Below are 23,703 nucleotides of genomic sequence, written 5' to 3'. Positions count from 1 at the left end.
TATGAGGTATCTATCAATATCTAAATATATATTTATATTTTTTACTTACTTGCAAATTTATTTACTTTCTGCTGGCAAAATGATTGATTTTAAAATATGATTGGTTCTCTCAAATGTCTAACTAATAATTCATATACTCCCTCAGGTAAATAAGCTATATATCTTGAACTTGAACGGAATAAATTAACTGCAGAAAAATTATTAATTTCACTAATAAAATGAGGAGGTATTTTATTATGAATAATATCATCTTTTAATTGGATTAATAACGTCACTACAAACAGAATATTTAAATGAAACCCAAATGCAAACATAAAATCCCATAAGATACACACCTCATATTTTGGATTTAAGCATGAACAAAAGGTAGTTATACATAAAGAAGTATAACACTCTAAAGGATATGGGCTGTTCTGAAAATACTCAGCGTATTGCGGATCAATACTATGAAGACATATTTTTAATAACTGTGTACCATTTCGAACCCCTGGTGAGTTTTTTTGAAAGTAGCAAGGCATTGTTGAATGGCATAATACTGAAAACATTCTAAAAGCCATAGGTTCTGCAAAAAAAGTGGCAAGTAAAGGCACTGTAATTAACAACATGTTGGAAGTAAATTGCTCTGTCTCAAATCGAGGTTCACGGTTATAATCTACACAGTCCGTTTTTTTTTCTTCCTCCATTTCAATAATATAGCAACATATAATTCTTGCAATGGAATTTTCAGATACTCTCTTTGGTAGTCTTGTATTATTGAATGTTTTTGTTATTGTAGATGCTACGTGTTCAAAGATACTTTCAGATGGTGGGCAATGTTTCAACAGTGATGAATAATCATTTGTGGCTCCATCCATTGGGGTCTGATTTAAGAAAATCCAAACATTGGACCTTAGTGTTTGATATGCTTTTGTACTACTTGGTGGGAGACCAGAATATATTAATAAATATCTTAATTTATTCAAAAACTTTTCATCATAATCCTTAGTTTCTTCCAATAATTTTTCAATTTCTAGTTTATCTGTTAGAATATTTTGCATTTGCAAAATAGAGAAAAGTGTTAATACAAGTAAATTACTATTGATAATATTATCTAATGATTCCAAAATTCATAGGAAGGATTATTGAATGTATTAAATGTATTAAATGTATTAATATTATGTTGGTAATTTATACTTGAACCTCTTAAACTGCAAGGAAAGGGATTTTAATAGGGAGATCCTATAGCATGTATTATATTTAGTTAATTCGTTTTTGTGTTACTGAATCATTTACCGATTGAAAAAAAAAATAGGTTTATCCGGTTTTTTCTCATATTGGCGGCTAATTTTCTGTTGTGTTCTTTTGTCATAATCATAGAAAGCTTTGCTTCTGAACTACGCTGTTGAATTCATGATTTGTATATATATATATATATTCTAGCGTGAAGATCTTTGTATTGGTTCTTTTACATTACAGTTTGATAACGCTATTTGCTGGTAATAAGATAATTGTAAATGTTATTTGTGCTTATGTAGTAACAATATCACTTGTACCATTACGGAATCGGAAAAAGTTTGTAAGATTTTCATATAAAAATAGAAAATATCGAATAGAAATGTTTCGAGAATACATGTAAAGAATAGAGAGCTATCCTGTTATCTATTAATTTTAACGTAAAAAGGATATTAGATAGTAATATTTACCGACCACTTTCCAAAAGTTTTATTCATTACTTTTTTTTATTTAGAGAGTTCATTGATAATTTTCAATTTTTCTTCATAATTGAGATACTATAAATTTATATTCACCATTATACTCTAGGTTACGCTTTCTTTATTCGTTGTCCATTTATTGTTGGGTGAATTTCTTGTAGTTTAATCAAAATTAAATCAAAGTTTCTTGAACTTTCTTAATGAAATCTCTTAAGCCTATAAAAAAAATCACTTGTTCAGATTTCTAAAGTCTGCTTTTAATCTAGTTTGTCTCTCATATCAATTAATTATTTTTTCGATTCTATAGGCACCTATATAAGTTTGGGCTTAAATGAGAAATACTGTTTATCTATTGTAAGAACTTCACTTCTTGAGGATTCTACATCATATTTTTTATGAAATACTTTTCAAAGGTTCGACATTAAAAGTAAATTTTTAACTTCTTTTAATTGAGATTTGTTTTACACTAGAAATGAAGCATTGTTTTTTAGCAAATATTTGTCTTGTATATTTAGTGTCTTGATGTAAGTCTATCGTAACCTTTGAGGGAGTATTTAAATCAATGAATAGTGACAATTCTGAGTAATTTGTCCACATTTTTTTCCTAGTTTTCCCCCATTATAATTCAAAGATTACTTTTCTTTTTGTTCTTTAAAGACATTTTTATCAAACGTTTAATTTTCCATGCCTCGTTTAGGTTATAATTAAGGTATTGATTAATCGAGGAAAATATTCTTTAGAAATAAAGAATATTTATAAATGGAGCTTTTCTTACTATATTATAAAGTGTACATTTTGTAAATAAATTACTGGGATTCAAGAGAGTTAGACATTGTTATATAGTGTTTAAGATGTAAAGACGATTACTTTATTTAGACATATATAGTAAATTCTATAACTAAAATGAATATATTTCTTAAATAGTGTTTTTCGATATAAAAAGAAAAACACATTTTAAACAATAAGTCACGTGATAAAGTATTTTACCACTTAATAGAAAATGATATAATCATATTCCAGCACTTATGAACAATAAAAATAACACAAAAAAGACAACTCTAAACTCGAGCAAACAAGAAATATATGGGCGTGTGGCGTAGTTGGTAGCGCGCTCCCTTAGCATGGGAGAGGTCTTCGGTTCGACTCCGGACTCGTCCAGTTAGCGCAAGTGGTTTAGTGGTAAAATCCAACGTTGCCATCGTTGGGCCCCCGGTTCGATTCCGGGCTTGCGCAATTATTTTTTTGCTTCGTGAAAAAGGACTTAGCCGCTGAAGTCGAAGAAAATGTGTGTGTTACGAAAGAGAAATTTAATATTAAATCTACGACAAACTGTTTTAGGTTGGAATTATATTTGAAAAGGTCGTACCAGAAAATTACAAACCAAAACAATGGCCAGAAGCTGCATTTTAAATATATTTCTTCGCTGTATTCAAAACAGTATCGTTATTTAGGGAAATAATCATACCATATTGATGGATTACAAAACGCAATAAAATAAAAAAAAAAGAATATCTCTACATTTTATTTGTTACCGAATAGAATGGAAGACCACAGAATTTAGGAACATACTTGCACATGAAACTGGAGTCTTTTAGTGATGCTTCACAAATGGTCCAATATAACTACGGTGTTTGTAATGGATAATAATTCAAGGCAATGTAATTGTTGAGAATTGGTTGTCTTTCCCTTCTTTGAGTAATAAATTAAATAATAGGAAATGTATTGTACATTGCCCAAACGTTACATTCCATAGAGGAAATAAAAATGCAACGAGTGAAACAGGATGACCTGACTTTACCATATAAGTGGAACTGGCTGCCTTGCAATACGAGAAAAAAGTGTGTTGGTTGTTGACTACCACAGGAACGTCTTAGTACTGTGTGTGGATATTTCCCAACAGTACCCCCATCATTAATATTGTTCAAGTTCATTAGGGACTTCAATTTTATTCAAATTGATAAACCCAACAACAAATGCCTAAGTGACATCCTTTTATTAAAAAATTCCTTACCCCAATATTATCTGACATAGCTGACCACCAAAATCATGCCGGGACATACCTGTTTGGGAATAAGATGAGATCGTATCCCAAAGAGGCGACGGCTAGTCTCTAATTCGGATTTATAAAAAATACTCCTGAAAGGTAATATATAAAATATATATAAAAAAATAAAATGAATTAATAACAAAATAGAAAAAAAAGCATGGATTAAAATTTAGCAAACTATACATATTTTATTATTTAGATATATCTTAAATGAGTAAAATATTGAAAGGCACCAGTACCACTTGAATCAGTCAAATTAAGTTTCATTCTCCTGAACAAATTCGCCAAAGGCAATCCGAGAAAAAAAACTCTAAAAAAATCAACTTTAAAAAAAATAAAATGTGATGTTAGAAAAACGCGTTCCACCATCCGTACCACCAAACAATGGAACCGTCTAACATATAGTAGTATAACTGCAACTAAATAGGGTCTTAAATTAAATAGTTACAGCCAATGGTAAAAAATTATGAGCACACCAATACGATCAAAATTATTCCACCAATTCGATTGTGGTGATGTACTCGCAGTTTAGATAAGGGTTGATATTAACACAATGAACTTGTTCAACATATGAACAAGTACTGTTACGTCTATCTCGTCCACTATAACTGATTTGTTCTGAATAAGGAAGCAAATGAATGCTTGGTCTTTTTAAAAAAAAACACAAAAGAAAAGGATGGAAGCAGATTGTAATCGAACAAATTAAAAGTTGAAATATTCACTGCTTATATACTTTTCATAAGTCATATTATCAAGGCAACATTCTCTTTCTATATTTCTATATAGCGCATTGGATTTTCTTCGATAACAGGAGAGTATATTAGTTTATAGATATAGTAATGCAACGCCACAGAGGGAAATACCCTATTAAAAAAAAGCAACGAGCCATTCTGAAAGTAGGAATTCCACATATGAAGATGAATAAGCAAAGAGGACTTAGACAATACCCAAGAGATAAATTAACATACAAAATCAGAAGACTTGCAGATCGGTTAGCAAAACTTTTGGTAAATTTCCTAAAACGGAAAGAGTTGCAGAGGAGCATTACAGGAAAAGAAACGTGACAAAAAGGATCTACCTTATTTCCCGATGTCCTAAGAATCCCCGCAGGCCACATCAAGAAACACTTTCGACTCGAAGTATTGCCTGTGTCATGATGTTGTAGGTGAGTACTCTTATCCTCCTGCGAGTTTTTTTCTGAGAAGTTGCCGGGCCGGGTTCCATCCGCATCAGGAAATACAGTTCGCGAAGATCTGTCCAGGACTATATGTGGCGACCAAATTTGGTGAGTGTACGGACTTTTGTGACCCGGCCTGGTCCGATTTCTCATCCTGATTAGTTACAGTTGTCTATATAGTGAGTAAATTTGTCATTGACGAATTTGCCTATACACTAATAGGCAATCAAACAATGCATATCTGTTTGTGGCTCCTGTTTTTTTCTGGACAAAATTTATAGCAAGTTGAAAGAACGTGATTATTTTTCCAAATATGGAAATGTGAGCCCAGAAGGCATAGAATTTGCGGGCGAATGTCCCGGTGTGTCTGATAATTTTACAATGTCTCGACATCTCGTGTGTCTAGACATCTTACATGTCTAGACAAAAAAATCGAATCCGGAACTGCTGGGCAAATTGTGATTAATAGCTTTTATAATATTTTTTTTAATAGATTATAGATACCAAAATATCGGGAAGGAACTTGGAATATATGATACAGAATATTTTTTTTTTGTGTTATTGACTATAAAGAGAGTTATTCACACATTGTTTGCGGTTTTTAGTATCGTTGAATATAATTAAATTAACGCAGGCATGTGAGCGTGTGTGTATATGTGTGTATGTTTAGTCATATATGATTATTAGAGAAGAAGAAATTATATAATGTGTATATCAAATTAACAAGCATTAGAAACGTAAATGTAAATAGCATTGAAATAAAAAATTTTAAAATATTCTGTCTGTGGTAAAGGAAAAATAAAAGACGAAGGTCGCATGGAAAATAACACGGGCTCATTCCAAAGCGAGAACGATAGCTGTTCTGTTTGGGATGTATACTTGAAGGAAATTTCTTCTGTTGTTCCAAGCCAAGTCGGTGGTATGGAATCTTGACCCTTCATCGATTCTTGCATGGCCACCGAATTCCTCTCTATCAGTGTTCAAGATAATCTTGTAAGTACCTGCTTGTTCAACACCAATTCTATAGTCGGCGAAAGATTCGGTTGGATGGAGGTTGAAGATGAATAACAAGCCGTTTCTTTCAAAGGCAATGATTTTGTCGACCTCATGTTTCAAAGAGACATAAGCTTGTGGAGTGTTCAACCACTGATGGTGTTTTTCTGCTAGTTGTAAAGCACGATCAAATTCATATAGATATTTGTAACGTAATAAATGGTCATCTACTAAATTGAATTGTCTACGAGCATAATGATAACTGTCGTTATTATTGGCATTTGGGAAATCTAACCATTCTGGATGACCGAATTCATTACCTTCGAAATTCAAATAAGCTTCACCACCAAGTGAATGTGTTAATAATCTAATAACTTTATGAAGAGCAATACCACGATCAATTGTTTGAGTGGTTTCTTTCAAAACAGTCATATCAGTATACATAGCAGCGTCCATTAACCAAAATGCTAAAGTCTTATCGCCTACTAAAGCTTGATCATGAGATTCACAATAGGCAACAACTTTTTCACCATGTCTTCTATTGGTTAAAGTGTGAACAATGTGACCTATATCCCAGTCTTCATCCTTCTTTTCTTTCAACAATTTAATCCACATATCTGGTAAAGCCATGGCCAATCTGTAATCGAAACCACCACCACCCATTTCACGTGGCATAGATAAAGTTGGGTACCCAGAAACATCTTCTGCAATGGTAATACCTGATTCAGGTAACATTTCATGAACCAAATTGTTGGCAATCATTAAATAAGCCAAAGCTTCATGATCTACAGCAGAACGTTCTTTAGAAAGATATTCATTATAATCACCACTAAATGCACCACCTTCACCAGTACCATGATGCAAGTATAACATTGAAGTAACACCATCGAATCTAAACCCATCAAATTGATACACATCGATGTAGAATGCTAAATTGGATAATAAAAATCTTTGGACTTCGAAATGGCCATAATTGAATAATCTAGAGTCCCATAATGGATGTTCACCTCTACCGGAAGCTAAAGAATGGAAATATTGATGATCAGAACCATCGAATCTATTTAACCCATCTTCTACGTTCTTGGAAGCATGTGAATGAACCACATCTAATAAAACCAAAATACCCATTGAATGAGCAGTATCGATCAATTCTTTCAAATCTTCTGGAGTACCGTAACGAGATGAAATAGCGAAAAAATTAGTAACTTGATAACCAAAGGAAGCATAATAAGCATGTTCCATAATAGCCATCAATTGAATAGCATCATAACCTAAATATTTGATTCTTGGTAATAAATTTTGTGTGAATTCTTTGTAAGTAGCAATCTTTGGTTCTGGAGAAGAAATACCAATATGAGCTTCATAAATTCTTAAAGAATCGTTGGCACGGTTGAATTTTGGTCTTTGATGTTTAAATTGATAAGTTTGTTCAGGGTTCCAGAATCTACCTTCGTATGTTGGACCGTATTGTTCTTTGGTTTCCTTGGAAGGTTGAGTAGTTCTAGTGATCCAAGCAGGGATTCTATAGATCTTGGAGCCGTCCTGTAACTCAAACATGACCTTAATCTTGGAATCGTGAGGGATTTGGAATTTCCCATCGTGTGTAGGTTCTAATGTGATGTAAAAGTTCCCAAATTCATCCTTATGTGTCATTTCATGAGATGATTCGTTCCAATTGTTGAATTCCCCAATTAAAAAAGCTTTCTTGGCATTAGGAGCCCATTCCTTGTAATGGATCTTCTTGGTATTATGATCAGCATGTAAACCATAGGAATTGTAAGAATCTCTAGCAAATTGGGCCAAAGATTGATGTGAATGATCAGGAGTCGCATGAGTAATGTCGTAAACCCATTGATCTGCCAAATACCTTCTTTCAGAAAGGACTTGGGCCCAAGGTTTTAACCAGGGGTCGAATTCAATAACACCTTTGACGTTCTCAGGAATATCAGTCATAATAATAGCTTACTTTGTTAGTTTAGTGTTTCTTTTTTTCTTAAAAAGAGGGGTGGTTATATATGAAATAGAAAGAGAGTGACTTATTCTGATGAGAATGGAAAAGGGATAAACTCTCAACCAAAAGATTGAGAAATACCTTTCCCTTTTATAAGCGTTCTGGAAAGACTTATTCAAGGGATATGATTACCATGGACCATAGAGAAACACCCCAATTGCTTTGCAGACTACAATACTCTCATGGCTTTGTTCACCATTCTCGTCAAACTCCAAACTCAACAATAAAATGAAGTGGGGGAGTTCCGTAGTAGTAGTACTGTGCTAATCCTATTAACAGCACGACTCGACCACATTCCAGCTCACGTTTTGTCTCTTGGTAAACTCAACACACTCACCACGCTCACCACTCAGAATCTGACGCAAGATGAAACTTCCCCAGAAAAGCCCGAACCAAAGACGCGTACTGTATATCTCAAAACAGTATTGAGTCATCGGAGTCATGTGCGCACAACCAGAAACACCAGAAACACCCCGCTTCCGTCCTCCGGGGGTGCGGCCGTTTCTGTGCAGCGCGTGCGGTGGGGTCACGAAAAAGACCCCTCCTTCCTCTTTTGGTATGAAGAAAACACGCTGGGTCAGGTGCTGCAGCAGTTCCGTGGCGGTCCATAATGGCAGAGAAAATAAGGCAGGTAAATTAGTGCAAAGAAAAAGAAACGAAAAAAAGAAGAAAAAGAAAGTTAAGAAGGTTAAGAAAAGACCTGTCACGTGTGGGGCAACCGTAGTCTGTAGAGGGTAACCTATGGCTCTTTGTAATCAAGTCTCATGGGCATCTTTTGTAGGAACTATTAGATATTAAGACTCCGAAGATAAGGCTTTTTGTTTTAAAAGATTATAAAGGAATTTGGTTTATAGGAAATATATTTATATATATGAAGGAAAAAGAGTCTGTATATACAAAGCAATCATGATCGAAGTATTATTATTTATTCTTCCTTGTCCCAACCTAACTTGACAGCCTCTTCATATGTTGGATAATCAGTGTAACCTTTGTCAGACATGGCGTAGAAACTTGGTCTATCGTAAGAGCTCAATGGTAACCCTTTTCTTAAACGTTCCACCAAATCTGGGTTAGAGATGTAGTATCTACCGTATCCCAGTAATGTGTTTTTGTTCTTCAAATACTCTTTAGCCACTTCAGGATGCAATGCTAAATTACCAGTTCTCACTACAATACCCTTCCAAATGGAAAATACAAACTCGGTAGTACCTTGATCATAAGCACCAACTCCTTCGTCTACGAAAGGATTAGAAACTCTTGGTTCAAAGATATCTAAAAAGGCTAATCTTTTACCATTGATGGCTCGCTTTTCCAATTCACCAATCACATATGCATATTGTGCCAATAATGTTGGATCATAACCACCAGACATACCTCCAAAAGTGTTATATGGGGATAATCTAATTGCAGTACGTTCAGCTCCAATGGCATCCACAATGGCATCTACAACTTCCAAGGTGAATCTGGCTCTATTTTCAATAGAACCACCGTATTTATCTGTTCTCTTGTTGGAAACAGGATCTAAAAATTGGTTTAATAGATAACTATTAGCAGAATGGATTTGAATACCATCAGCACCACATTCAATACAGTTCTTGGCAGCCTGAACATAATCCTTGATATATTGCTTGATTTCATCCTCAGTAATACCATGTTGTTCAATACCTGCATTCTTGGCCTTTTCCTTAACTTCATCATCCATCCAAATATTGTCACTAGCTGAATCATATCTTAACCCATCACGCTTCATACATTCAGGGAACGCTTGTCTACCTAAATTCCATAATTGAGGCCAAACAAAGCTGCCATTCTCATGAATCTTGGCAAAGATTTTTTTCCATTCTGCCATTTGTTCTTCTGACCAAATACCAGGTGCATTATCATATCCACCAGCTTGAGCTGAGATAAAAACTGCTTCAGTGATTAATAAAGTGCCTGGAGTTTTTGATCTTTGGTCATAATATTCTACAGCCCATTTCTTATTAGGAACATTACCAGGATGCTCAGCTCTCATACGAGTTAAAGGTGCCAGTACAACTCTATTTTTTAATTTACAATTACCAACAGTAATTGGTTTGAAAAGATTGGTATCACCCAAGGCTACAGGTTTGAAATCTTTATTGAATGGCATGTTAATTTTACAAATTTTGTTTTGATTCTTTCTATATAAATCGCGGTAACAAACAAAGTTATACATGCATATATAAAACTTTCAATAGTGTAACTTTAAGATTTATATACCTAGATCTCAAAACTTTCTTACCTTACCGCATTGCTTTAAGGGCCTTTAATAAAGGGCCTTGCTTTTTCCGGATTCAATAAAGATCTAGAGGCTGCCGAGAACACTTCGTAGCGTGGTTTGTTGCCCTATCGGATTTGAAGAAAGTTTAATTGTTATAGTTTCCTACTTATTTACCTTCTGTTCATTCAAACGTTTCCTAATTTGTACCTAAAAATGGAATGTGCTGATAAATAGATTAAAGACAAAAAAAAATAATACAAAATATGCAGCCATGGGATAATGATAATAAGAGAAGAAAAAAATAAAGTAATCAAAAGAAAAAATTAGATTATTTAAAATTATAAAAAATTATCTTAAAAAAAAACATAAAGGAAAAAGATAGATATGGCTTAAAATGGCACGAATATTTATTTTATTTTATTTTATTTTTAAATTGCTCTGGCAAACATATAAAAAGTATCAAAAACGATTTGCACTTTTGAGTTAGCTTTTAAATCAGGACAAGCGGCCAATACTTCTTCCAAAAATGATTCACTTAGATCTTTTTCATTTGGATGATCTTTCTTCCACCCATGATAGAAACTTGTTGTAGTGAAATAACGTCTTAGTCCCTCGGGAGTTGAAGAGCAGCCGAAGTACAATTCATCTTCATTAACACCTGTACCATAATCTCTTGCAAACATAACAACATTTTTAATATCCTTGTATTTTGTTTCATCCCATTTGCAATCTTGCAATAGATTACTAATGATTTTTCCACCTGGTTGTTGCCAATAAGGTCCAAACTTATCAGCAGAATAAAAATAATCAAAGGAAATCTTATCCACCTTTGGGTGTCCAGCAATAGTTGGATTTACATAGCCCCAAATAGCCAAAGTACCGTTTTTTCTTAAATTTTTCCAGCAATTTTCTTGGAAAATATTAAATCCAATATAATGAACACATTCAGCGGCTGTAATCATATCAACTTTTTTTGCATTGAATTCTTCTCCTAAAAATTGAAAATCTTCACCACTAGAAACTAAAAATTCTACATTAGAATCTTTTTGTTTCAAATTATTACCACCATCGACCATAGGTTTAGAAATATCAGTGCCAATAGTTTTTTTAAATTTCAACAAATTGACTAATTGCAACGTAGCAGTACCTGGACCACAGCCAACATCAATCAAGAGATTCTTTTCACCTTCATGATATTCATTCATCTTTTTATAAAACTCAATTGAATAAGTTGGACGGAAGTCAGCATAATTGATAGCATCGAAATCTTTTTCAGAAAATTGTGACATTGAATATTTGTTAATGATAAGAAGTTGAAGAATTGAATTAAACAAGATAAATTCTATATAGAAATGGTATATAAATTTTGAAATATTTTACTATAATATATTTGAATTTCTTGAGCAAATACTTTTTGGTTGAATTTCTGAAGAGGGGACTTGTTTAAGGAAAGCATTCTCCCTTTGAAAATAGAATTCTTAATAAAACGTCCGCCTTAAATATTTTTTTTTCACTTGATATCGTATATCCCCGGATATTTTTAGAAAACTTCGCCGAGACACAAGTAAATAATAAGCTTTCCCTTGTTTCTGTGTAATTAAAGAACCTCAGTAGAGAATTTTTATCCTAATTGATTAAACGAGCATGAACTTGAAATTTTTATTCACTAAATAGAAAACTTTTTTTTCAAATTTCTTGCTGAAAAATCTAATGTTGTACTAATGTATACACACAATAGGAAGGAATTTTTACAGCCAATCGAAAAGTGTTTGAGAAAAACATACCTGAAACCGTCAAAATAAAATTGATTTAGTTATTTAGCTCTTGCAAACTTATAAAAACTATTGAAAATAATTTTAACTTTGGAATCTGGAGTTAATGAAGGGTAAGTTAAAAGGATTTCCTCGAAGAATTGCTCACAGATATCCTTTGAGGTGAGATTTTTTTTCTTCCATGATTGATACGAACTGGATGTACTTAGATAATTTTTCAAAGCAACAATGGTCACCGTATTGCTTAGATATAACCGATCATCATGAATTCCTTTACCATACTCTTTTGTATCTAAAATCATATTTTCAATCTCTGTAAATTTTGTAGTATCCCATTGAGAATTTTTCATCAAGGAACGAAGAATATTACGACCTGGTTGTTGCCAATATGGTCCCAATTTATCATCTGAATAAAAATAATCTAAAATAATTTCGCCTAATTTAGGATAACCAACTACAATTGGATCTACATAGCCCCATATTGCTAAACTACCATTTTTCCTTAAATTATTCCATGCTGCTTGTTGAAAATTATCCCATCCAATCCAGTGAACACATTCAGCAGCTGTAATCATATCAACATTGTGCTTGTTGAAATTGTCTTTTAAAAATTTGAAGTCATCGCCTTCTGACACAACAAATTCAATATCATTTGCTAACTTACTTTCTTGTAATTTTTGATTAGCCTTTTCTATCATTATCATTGAAAGATCTGTACCAATAGTTTTTTTAAATGCCAATTCTTTTGACAATTGTAAGGTTGCTGTACCAGGTCCGCAACCACAATCAATTACCAAATTTCCTTTGCCATTATGATAGTTTTTTAGTTTATCATAAAATACGATTGGATATGTTGGACGAAAATTTGCATATTTGTCTGCGTCATAATCCTTATTAGAAAATTGTGACATTCCAAGTATTATCTTATAAGTAATGTATCTTTAAAGGTATTTTAAACTTGCATTAATAGAAACTGTTCAAGTTGTAATATAGAATAATAAGTCCTTATTTCACTTATTTTTAAAGTTATTTGCCGCCTCCGGTTATATCTAAAGTACTCCGAAATAATCGAGCCATGATCTAAGAAATCTTGAAGTCATACAGTGTTTACAATTACTTTTTAAGCAATTTACAAACAATTAGTGGCTGTTAAGGGTACCATATGTAATGAATGACGATTTACTACAATGTTTCAAAAATTACAGGATACCTTTGACAAACAATTATTTAGGGTTTCTCTTTACAATTCAGATTCTTTCTGTTAGAATGTATTCTGCGGAATTAATGAATAGTTTGTGATATAGTCAATATATCTATATAGTAGTGGTTCTAATAGATTAGGTCTGGAGGTTAATATATATATAGGTAAGAGGAATAGGAGTTTTCAGGGGCGTCTATCGTACGCCACCGTATATAGCGATAGCTACCAATCGGATAAGACTTATAAATATCCCTAACACTTTCCTAAGTTTCTATCTTTTGGCTTTCTTTCATTATTACTACTGTTTCAGATTTTAAAAGTTTGAGTTTATTCTAAAAGTTTAAATATTTTTTTAACAAACTTATTATAGTATTATTTCTAACTATTTTTTTAAAATTTATAAATAAAGAACTAAAGATTAACAATTTTAGTAAAATTGTTAGATATTTATGATCTTTATACATACAATAGTAGATACAGGGTATACTAGGGATGAGAGACATATAACTCTTGTGAGGTTAATTAGCTGAAAAATTTTCACTTATAGACAACGATGAATTGACTTATCTTGTCCAAAAATAAAATCTAATAAATCCGATATTAGTTATTATTCAAATCTATCATCTACCTATCCAAACAAATACCAAGCTTCATCTTATCCTTTTATCCAAATGGCTTAAACTATTGAAGATTAATGTTATTAGATATAACAGGTCTTTATACGTAAACAAGTAATAATTACTGATTATGAATAGACGAAGAGTATAATATACAAACAATAATACTAATAATCTTCCAATTAGGTAGTTCATTGGTTATAAGATTTACTATTAAAGTAATTGATGTGTCATAATATTCTTTATCCTATTGTGGATCGTATACTGCACTAAACAGGTAATCTAAGTGAAAAATTTTCCATCTTACATTGGCTATGAATTAACTCTTCACGGTTCAAAAAATAAATAGCTAACATTAGGTAGATTTCTAAGTTCGTATTTTTTAAATTTATTTTTATATATTTTATTCATTCTCAGAGGGGTAAGAGGTTTCTATAATATAACTTTACTAGTAACAACAGAATTTTTTCCAAATGTCGGACTCTTATATAAATAAAACCTATACTCGCCATAATAAACCGTTTTTACATTCGTTTAAATGATATTTCCTGAAATCATATAATGCATATGTGAAAAGTATTTAGTTCAATTTTCCTTTGCATCTTTTCCTTAGGGAAATATACGGATTTTTTTTTAACTCTTGAAATATTAATATTTTACGATTGTAACATTATGGCTACTAATTTTAGAAGAATGGTTAAATATAGATAATAGTTTAAACAGGAAGAGTCAAGTTTTTGCTATCGACAACTGAAATTTTTTACTTAGTTTCCTAAAAAAGTTAACTCTGGCACTTATGCATAGTATACTACGTGTCTTTCAATTTCTATGCTTAGTTTATGACATATAAATTACCTAATTTGATTTTTGTCAGTAACGTTATATTCTTTATTACTAAGCACTATTTCTACTGCTTTGTACATAAAGACCACAAATATTCAAAAAACAATTGCATGATTGAATACCTAAAATTTATAATAATAATAATCAAATAGTGGTTGGTTTACCACTTTATACTGATAACTTAATACTCATTTATTAATCCCTTGTAATCATTAAATATTCAATGGATTAATTTATTTTCTAATTTTAAAAGCCTTGAGGCTATTGAGTATAATTTAAATATTAAATACAGACTTCAGAATATTCGGTTAACATTTTCCAAAAATTTTGTTTACTAAACAGACATTAGTACCTATCATGATACGCATTTTACAAGCATTAGATTTGAAGTGTAATATTTTATCTCATTGAAAGAAATATGAAAAATCTGAAATAAAAAATTCATTCCACAAGAAATAGAAAAGCTGTTGAAAGTAGCAATATAGAAAATTATTGTCTTTGTAGATAACTCGATGATTTCATCCACCCACGTCCAAAAGTTTGCATATTCAAAGTAACGAGGCCTTATGGCTGATAAATATTATCCATTTTTTTTTCAACGTTATAGCATATATACATTTAAGACTTTTGCTAGAACTGAACACTATCTGAGAATAAACAGAGACGAAAGGCAATAATATGCCAGCCAGCTATTACTAGTATACAACAAACACAACAAATAATGTTAAAAGATTGATCAACTTTTTCAAGAATTATTTAGTATTCTTTTCATTTTTAAATTGAAAAAATACTATTGAGAATTGTTAATTTTTTGGATATTGGTTTAATCTCCTAGTGTTTGCTAGAAAAGCCTCTGCCTTATTTAGGCTGATGATGTATGCTACTAAATAAACTAATACACATGGCTTCGTATTAAAAATCAATTTTTGAATTAAGATTCCAAAGTTGTCGACTAACTGAAACTTGATTCTAATTTTGGTCCACAAAAATTTCAGTTGTTTGGGATGACAAAAAGCGGTGTTATTAATGCATATATCTTTCCATGAATATATATATATACAAGAGAGCTTTTGGTATAACATCCGATAATCAAATTGTTATTACCATCTGTATCAATTATACTTTTTTAATAATTGAAAACAGTAATTTGTCCTTGTTGCATTCTCTAGCTATCTTTCAGTTTCATCTAGTTCCTCTTATAGTTGCACAATAAAATTCTTAATTCCATCTTGTAGTAAAACAACCGTACATTAGAACTTCAACAAACTGAGACAAGCTTTAGCTTATGAAAGAGTTCAGATGAGTAATTGTTTCGCAAAAAGGGGGCTAATCGGAAATTTTACAATGACCAGGATAATTTCCTGTTTCTACTGTTTCTACTGTTTCTACTGACTATAAATATTCTATCAAAACATACAATCACCATTAGTAAGTATTTTTATGATATCACTCCAAATATTTTTCATTTTTCTTTTCCTTCAATTTTTTTTTATTTCCAAATTAATTAACATATTTTTGTTGTATACACTTTCTACTTGCTAAGAAATTCACATAAACGATTTACAGTTTTTAACCATTTTTTTTAAAAAAATAAACTTAATGAGTTCAAAACATTCGAAATTTTTCCCAATAATAGAAATTAAAAGAAAATATAAATATATATTTGTCTGTATCCTATTTTGGAATTTTGTTAGTACTTTACACATGATTGGTTGATATATGAATGAGGAAACATTTCCTAATACAGTCAAATTACATTAAGATCATTGTATTACTAATTCTGCATTGATTGATTACAATTTTTCACATTAATTCTAGACCCAATATATGAGATATACTCTTTAATTTTTGTATTTGCCTTTAGCATGAGGGATCTAATTAATAGAAGAAAAGTAAAATAATGCTTCTATCTGGACTCTTTGATTCCATTCCAAGGGTGCCAAAATTTCTTGGCTCATATAACCTTTGTGGTAAAAATATAACCTTTGTGGTAAACATTCTCGGACGAGTGTTGGATTTCAGCTCTAGTTCTTCACGTGTGTCACATATTCATACCAGCTTATACTATTAAGATATGGTTCAATAATTTTGATAATATAATAGCTGGAACATTATTTTCAAAAAAAAATATAATGATGAATTCCATTGAAGTATTTACAAAAATACAAAATGCTCAACAAGGATAGATAATTATTACATAAGTGAAAGAAAAGGACAAATAATTAGAAGGACAAGTTTGGCAATTTTGAAAGTAATATTATTATACATCATTCACTTAAAACAATCAGTAACTACACCTATATATCCATCAAGAAACCAGTAAAGTTATTATAGAGTACAATTACGTCACATTGTATTATTGAATTGAGTAAGAGCAATGATGTCACATATTTATGATAAATTCCATTATTAATATGTGGCGCAGTGATTTTTGAAGTCACGTGATGACTTTTGATTCAGATGAGATGAGATATACGATAGTATACTGACACGAAGATAAAAAGTTTTCAATATGACCAAGATATTGCAAGAAACTAAAAAAGAAAGGAATCAACAAAGAGCGGTCTGGAAATCTGGAAATCTGGAAACTTGTATATTATTCCTCTAGCTAAATTACATAACGATCAATTCTATATAGTTACTTACTTTAAAATGTTCACTGTTGTTATCACTCTGGGATTAGTACGAGTGAATATCGAAGATAGAAAACGTAATAATTACTGACAGAGAACAAGTAAAAAAAAATATTACAAATAATTAATGAGATGATGATCATAAATAACCATAACACGTGACTTAATAATTTGTTGCCGCGTAGCTAGCCTTTGCTGCTAGCAAAAATTTTTACATTCCGTATATTTTTCGATGAGTAAGAAGACGTGAATAAAGTTAAGTGAAAAAGAACGAGAAATAGAGAGGAGAAAAAAAGTTATCATCAATAAGAAAAGTACAGAACAACAGGATATACAAACTAAATGCCGAAAGAAATAATTTTTATTTTATTGTTTATTTTTGTAAGTTATTTTATTATCAAACAGTTACTCTTCAATGCTGTTATTTAGATTATTAAGTATCATTAATTTAAAATATAGAACTATTCATTCAATTATCAGGTAATAGATAAAGTTATTTGCATTTATCAATTAGATAGCTGTCATGTAGTGTGAGCTGCGTTAGTCACGTGTATAAACCAGGATCACGTGATAACGGAATGAACATGGAGATTAACAAGTAAGTGAATCATGAACATAAATTCTATTTAAGAATCTAAAGCTAAAAGAACAAACTAGAGGGTTAAAGTAGAACAAAGAAGTAAGAACTAGAAAACAAAAAGAATGAAATACAAAAGATGGAAGTGTATAGTGAACAAATCGGAACGTAATAATAATAATATTTAACTTACGTAGGTTCAGGTATATAGTTGTATAGTTTAATAAACAGTTGGTATTAAACTAGCAGCCAAGAAGATATACTACTGGGAGTAGCAAAACTTAAAATTGTTACAGTGATATAAAAAAGGTCCTACCCGGATTCGAACCGGGGTTGTCCGGATCAAAACCGAAAGTGATAACCACTACACTATAGGACCCCTAATTCTTAAAAATTGTTTTAGACATATGCTAAACAATAAAAAAGTAAGTTTAGTCTTTAAGCCAACGATCACGTGATCCGATGACTAGGAGTCATACAATCGTACAGTCATGCGTTCACGCAATTATATTACTATGAGTCATAATATCATGCAATTGTGCAATTGCTTAACAAGTTAATAAACTAATATTCAGGATAAATAGTTATATTTGAAAACGTATAAATAGGGCTACTTATCCATCAAGAATTCATAAGTTCATAGTTCGTTCATATTAATTTTATAGTTATAAGAAAAACAAGTTATTATTTAAGTACAAGTGGTACTCTAGCTTTTAGTGTAAAAGTTCAATAACTCAAGATTAGTTCAGGTTTGTGTAAACCCTAAGCCCTTATAGTATTATTAGTATTGTCCTGAGACGATTACAACAAAAATGTTGTAATACGAGACTGACAAGATAAGGATGGTGTTTCAGAGTTCGGATGGTACTGAGACCAGTAGTTACAGGTATTATACGAGATTATTGTATCTCTCCTTAGTCCTTCTCTATAGTATATAATAGTATATTGATCTATACATGCTCCTTATATACCTCTTTAGAGCTGGACAGTTCTGGGTGCATAGTTACAAGATGCGGTACACTCATTGAAACCTGGGTGTCATTCTTACTAATAGGTGTCCGAGATGAACCAGACGTGGGTGCAGATTCAGTGGTTACAGTTGATGTTCCACGCCTGCTGAATAGTTGTTTCTCAGCTGTGGTCACCTGATCGGTCCTCTCTCGAGGCTTCTCTTGTACTGATTTCTTGTAAGTATTACGTGAAAGGCGACGGCGCTTAGACGGTTTTACAACAGAAAAACGAAGGTTTTAGTACCAAAATAATTTACACTAGAAGCACATTACGATAAACTACTTTTAACATTGCTTCTTCTATAATGTAAGTTTATACCAACTCTACTGGCACCCTAATGGTTCTTTAGATGTAATACTTAGACATACTAGAAATATTATGATAAGCCAAAAGCCTTCACATTATGCTAATGCTAATTAAATGAAGGGATTACTTTTAATTCTTAGCACCTAAAGAGGAGATACAGATCATTACATTATCTCTCTTTTTTTAGATATAAGAGTCCACTAGTTTTTCACACTATAAACCTTTTTGGAAATAGAAATAACACTTCAGTAACCCACACCCTTCTTGCTGGAATATGATTATATTATTTTCTATTAAGTGGTAAAAGACTTTTATCACGTGACTTATTGTTTAAAATGTGTTTTTCTGTTTATATCGAAAAACACTATTTAAGAAATATATTCATTTTAGTTATAGTATTTACTATATATGTCTAAATAAAGTAATCGTCTTTACATCTTAAACACTGTATAACAATTTCTAGCTCTCTTGAATCCCAGTACTTTTTTATCCTACGAATTAATCTTTCCTAGAAACAGATTGTTACTCTATAATCTAATTAATTACTTTGTTTATTTTTGTAAGCTGTTGATCAGCTAACCCATCGATGCCTATTATCAGTTAGGAATATTTCCTCTCCGAATCTCGCTTAACCGCCTTCTGACATATCTGGGAAAGATATTATTTGGGGTATCAGCAAAAAAGAGCTTCTTTTGTAGGCAAAATGATAAGAATTTACTACCGCCACCCACCCCCCATCCCCACGTTATCTTCGTGGTAATTCATGATAAGACATTCTTTTACTCTTTCCATATCCTAATTAGTATATTCTATAATATATTGTAAAACCAGTACCATATCTATCTACATATCTAGCTAAATAATTTATTAACACCTCGTGATTGGTTTCATACATTCTTCGCAATGTATCGTTTAGCTAGATTTCTCAGCATTTTTTGTAATACATTTTTATTAGCGTTACGGTTATGTAACCACTAAAAAAACTTTTAATTTTTAAAACAATACTTAAATTTCCGACAAGTATTTCTTTAAAAATGTGGTCAAATTTTACTTAGTTACTTATTTTGTATCTTTTTTCTTTATTTAAGAAAAAAAATTTCTTTTAGAATATTACAATAAATTTGTCATTAAACGATATTATTTAATTTATAGGATCTTCCGGAATTTGACACTAGAGTAGCTCTGTTATGGTTAATTTTAGAAGAAAAATAAACTTCCAAATTTGTAAATTCGCTAGAAAATAGAAACTTTTGCTCCACCCTAACCTTAAGGTATAAAAATATTACCCACATTTTTAAATTTATTTCAATTTTAGGTTCTACCATCTGTGGATTATCGGTAACGGTTATCAAGTTTTGAAACTCTGTACAATTGACTTAAAACAGTTTTACCTCTCGGGTTTTTCTCGTTGTAGATACCCCATTTAAGAAAATTTACTATTTTTTAATGGTTACTATAGTTACTAAATAAATCATTACATGTTTCAGGCACTGATATTTTGTTTTAGATATACTTGGGGTAACATTACTTTGAATGATTATTTTTAGAAATTGTAGCGTTTACTACCCAATATCGATATTCACATTTTATGCATTCAACGATTAACTACAAATAAGAGTTTAATTAGCTCATGTATAAATGCGGTAATAGTGCAGCCCCTAAAATCTTATAGTGGTATATAAAAAAAGATCAACAATATAATAATATACAAGTACAATTTTTTATTGCCATTATTAGTTACTATATAATTTATCAGAGGAACGCTTTTACTTCTATCTCACCCAGCTGCTAGGTTTAATATATTATCTATTAAAGCAATACTTCAAAATATTTTATTTTAAGAAGTTACGGCCGTGATGTCACAAATAAAGGATGTTACTCAACTTTGGGATATTTTTTTTCAAATATTTTTGGATAGTATAACGTTATACTCACATATTGTTTAAATTACTTATTTTAAACAAGGTTATTATAATGAATTGCTATAGCATCATTTATAATAAGTTTCAAATAATGAAATATTCAATTAACGTAACCTAATTTAAACCCATAACAGGTGTTGATAGTATTACTCAAAAGCTTGTATTGTAAACTATTTATATTTCGATTATTATTTGATTTATGCCTACCAAATTGAAATCAAAGAGTCTGGGTAGCCAATTTGAACCGAGAGATTTATCACAAACCATATTACATAACTAATTAGGAAGAGAGTAAAAATTCACCACAATAAAAGCTTTAATTAAAATATATCTATAGAAGCTTTGAATAAAAAAATTATTTACGTTTTTCTAAAAATAAATAATTAACCGACTTAATGCAATCAATTTTCTATTCCTTCAAACATGAAATGAAATAAAAGTTAGAAAAAAGACTTTGTGGTTAGGAGAGTGGATAAGTTAATTCAATAAAAACCTCTTGTACTTACAAAGATCCACCCATTGAAATACAGTGGTAATTATTTCAACGAACCTACTCTCAAAACCGTGAATTGAATGAGCAATAAAGTGTTCCATTAGGATAGAATCCCTTATCGACCTTTAAAAATCTTGGATCAAGAGCCTGCAAACTCTATCTCGTATACCGTAACTGAGATGTTCTGAATAATTTGTAACTAATAAATAAATATTAGCCTCACCTTAAGAGGCATGTGAATGCCTGGTTCTCTTTCGGAAGAACATTGACAAGTAATGATAATTGAACAAATTATGGCTCCTTTTTATATGCAAAAAAATTCTATTAATTTAAGCAACACCAAGATGTTGCGCGTGCACGTAATAAGAATATTGAACATAATAAGACTAGTGCACGTAATAAGAATATTGAACATAATAAGACTAGTGCACGTAATAAGAATATTGAAGGTAATAAGACTAGTGCACGTAATAAGACTATTGAAGGTAATAAGACTATTGAAGGTAATAAGACTATTGAAGGTAATAAGACTATTGAAGGTAATAAGACTATTGAAGGTAATAAGACTAGTGCACGTAATAAGACTATTGCACGTCATAAGATTATTCACGCGTCATGAGTTTCATTGTTTATTTCAATGCCTTATGAAGACACAAATGAGAAGAAAACTATTTTCTTCATTAGTCAAGCTAACAGTTAAGAGCATTAAGTTTCATAATGAGTTGAAAATAGTAACCGAGTTGATAAGGTGAGGTTACTGAAGGACCACGATGATCATATAAAGTGTAGGCAACCAATATATATAGCTAAGAAATAAATTAAATGAGTCCTAGTGATTCAAATTAGTTGATGGAAACAATAACAACTGAATGGGCTGTCTCAACAAATATATCCTATGCCACTTGCTAGTAGTCAGGATAGTGAATTAGGCAAAGGGATCCACATTTATGGCGAAGGGTAAACATATCTCTTAAACCATCAGCGGAGATTTATTGGCGGGGAAGCTGTCTGATGATGATAAAATGGCGGGGAGCCTGTAAATTCTATCCAAACATGATTGGAAAAGAAAGTTTTGCAACGGAGATATCAGGAAAGTTTAGTGTTGCAAAACTAAGCCCAAAAGGAATTCATCATTAAACTTGTATCGCGTTTACAAATTTCAAACTGTCGTTCTAGATGCCCGTTTCAATAAAACTTTGGGAACAGCCAACGACGAGGGGCAGACCTTAGTAAACTTAGGTTACAGATTGGGTATTGAAGAGTCGCAGAAGTAACGTAAAATATAATATTTGCATGCCATCAGTGTAATAGTATCCGTAACTGTTTCATAACAGGAAATAGCCTTTTGGACTCATACTTTTTAGGGATAATGACAAATGGACAAATAATACACGACAAGACTGCTTGCTAATATTTCCATTAACTGCCGTTTCCCGTCCCAATTAGGAAAATATGTGTCAGTAAATTGTGGTTAGTTTCCGAAAAGATCCCGGCGTCAATCTTGACAAAAATTTACAGAACGGGTAGCTGAGATATCTTGATAATTCCTGGAAAGGTTAATTTGCTTCATCGCAAAAAGTTTCAGCTGTATACCATTTGGTGAATATGACAAATAGTGTTTTTAGAGCAAGAATAGCAATTTATTACTTGATTAATCCAATATGGATAGCTAGACTCAGGCTTGCATTATTTATATTTTTATAACTGTGCATTTGTCATAGTAGTCATTGTGGACAAGTACATTAAAGTTACACATCCAAAGGGAATTGAGACATACCATCTCTTCTGTATTCTATAACAAGTTCCTTACAAATGTCATACTTCAACACATTCCACGCAAGGTTGAGATAAATCGTGGATTTAATTGTGTAAAACGTTTTGAACTTGCTTGCTTTTCATACATTTTCGAGATAAGACCGTTTGTTTTATTGCTTGTATTTTGGATCGCTATTTCTTTACAATCACTTATTGTACCTGCAATACATGTGTTACATTAAATCATGAGATTTAAAATTTTGTAGTGAGTATGTTTTTGTTTTGTTCCTACTTTCAAATTTACCCCTATCCATAGGACGATAACTTTTGTATAAAACAAATAATCGTTGAAAATATTACTCCCTAGGTTGTTTTAATAACATTCCATCGAATAGTAATAATAATAATAATG

At 31.5% G+C, this 23,703-nt stretch overlaps 7 protein-coding genes and 3 non-coding genes across 10 annotated transcripts; 3 read left to right on the top strand and 7 right to left on the bottom strand.

Annotated features, from left to right (window-relative positions):
* Positions 1 to 89: 89 nt before the first annotated feature.
* On the bottom strand, positions 90 to 1,037 carry BUB2 (Bub2p; the record flags this gene model as incomplete). The annotated part of the gene is made up of 1 exon (XM_004179426.1): positions 90 to 1,037. One exon carries the CDS (start codon positions 1,035 to 1,037, stop codon positions 90 to 92), a length of 948 nt encoding a protein of 315 aa, XP_004179474.1.
* Positions 1,038 to 2,776: 1,739 nt separating this feature from the next.
* Positions 2,777 to 2,849, top strand: TBLA0Ctrna12A. The gene has a single exon. It is a non-coding gene; the product is annotated as a tRNA-Ala (tRNA).
* Positions 2,850 to 2,853: 4 nt separating this feature from the next.
* TBLA0Ctrna10G lies at positions 2,854 to 2,924 on the top strand. Its single transcript has one exon. It is a non-coding gene; the product is annotated as a tRNA-Gly (tRNA).
* A 1,634-nt stretch (positions 2,925 to 4,558) lies between these two features.
* Positions 4,559 to 5,068, bottom strand: TBLA0C01390 (uncharacterized protein; the record flags this gene model as incomplete). Its single annotated transcript, XM_004179425.1, has 1 exon — positions 4,559 to 5,068. One exon carries the CDS (start codon positions 5,066 to 5,068, stop codon positions 4,559 to 4,561), a length of 510 nt encoding a protein of 169 aa, XP_004179473.1.
* A 681-nt stretch (positions 5,069 to 5,749) lies between these two features.
* On the bottom strand, positions 5,750 to 7,861 carry GLC3 (1,4-alpha-glucan branching enzyme; the record flags this gene model as incomplete). The annotated part of the gene is made up of 1 exon (XM_004179424.1): positions 5,750 to 7,861. One exon carries the CDS (start codon positions 7,859 to 7,861, stop codon positions 5,750 to 5,752), a length of 2,112 nt encoding a protein of 703 aa, XP_004179472.1.
* A 983-nt stretch (positions 7,862 to 8,844) lies between these two features.
* On the bottom strand, positions 8,845 to 10,116 carry TBLA0C01370 (alkene reductase; the record flags this gene model as incomplete). Its single annotated transcript, XM_004179423.1, has 1 exon — positions 8,845 to 10,116. The coding sequence occupies one exon, from the start codon at positions 10,114 to 10,116 to the stop codon at positions 8,845 to 8,847; it is 1,272 nt and encodes a 423-aa protein (XP_004179471.1).
* Positions 10,117 to 10,589: 473 nt separating this feature from the next.
* On the bottom strand, positions 10,590 to 11,450 carry TBLA0C01360 (class I SAM-dependent methyltransferase; the record flags this gene model as incomplete). The annotated part of the gene is made up of 1 exon (XM_004179422.1): positions 10,590 to 11,450. One exon carries the CDS (start codon positions 11,448 to 11,450, stop codon positions 10,590 to 10,592), a length of 861 nt encoding a protein of 286 aa, XP_004179470.1.
* Positions 11,451 to 11,974: 524 nt separating this feature from the next.
* TBLA0C01350 (class I SAM-dependent methyltransferase) lies at positions 11,975 to 12,844 on the bottom strand (the record flags this gene model as incomplete). Its single annotated transcript, XM_004179421.1, has 1 exon — positions 11,975 to 12,844. The coding sequence occupies one exon, from the start codon at positions 12,842 to 12,844 to the stop codon at positions 11,975 to 11,977; it is 870 nt and encodes a 289-aa protein (XP_004179469.1).
* Positions 12,845 to 18,111: 5,267 nt separating this feature from the next.
* Positions 18,112 to 18,183, bottom strand: TBLA0Ctrna4Q. Its single transcript has one exon. It is a non-coding gene; the product is annotated as a tRNA-Gln (tRNA).
* A 3,628-nt stretch (positions 18,184 to 21,811) lies between these two features.
* On the top strand, positions 21,812 to 22,288 carry TBLA0C01340 (uncharacterized protein; the record flags this gene model as incomplete). The annotated part of the gene is made up of 1 exon (XM_004179420.1): positions 21,812 to 22,288. One exon carries the CDS (start codon positions 21,812 to 21,814, stop codon positions 22,286 to 22,288), a length of 477 nt encoding a protein of 158 aa, XP_004179468.1.
* Between the last annotated feature and the right edge of the window lie 1,415 nt (positions 22,289 to 23,703).

Source organism: Henningerozyma blattae, chromosome 3 (genome assembly GCF_000315915.1).
Source record: "Henningerozyma blattae CBS 6284 chromosome 3, complete genome".
Classification (NCBI taxonomy): Eukaryota; Fungi; Ascomycota; class Saccharomycetes; order Saccharomycetales; family Saccharomycetaceae; genus Henningerozyma; species Henningerozyma blattae.
The sequence above is the reverse complement of the archived record's forward strand: the minus strand, read 5'-3'. Positions and strand labels throughout refer to the sequence as shown.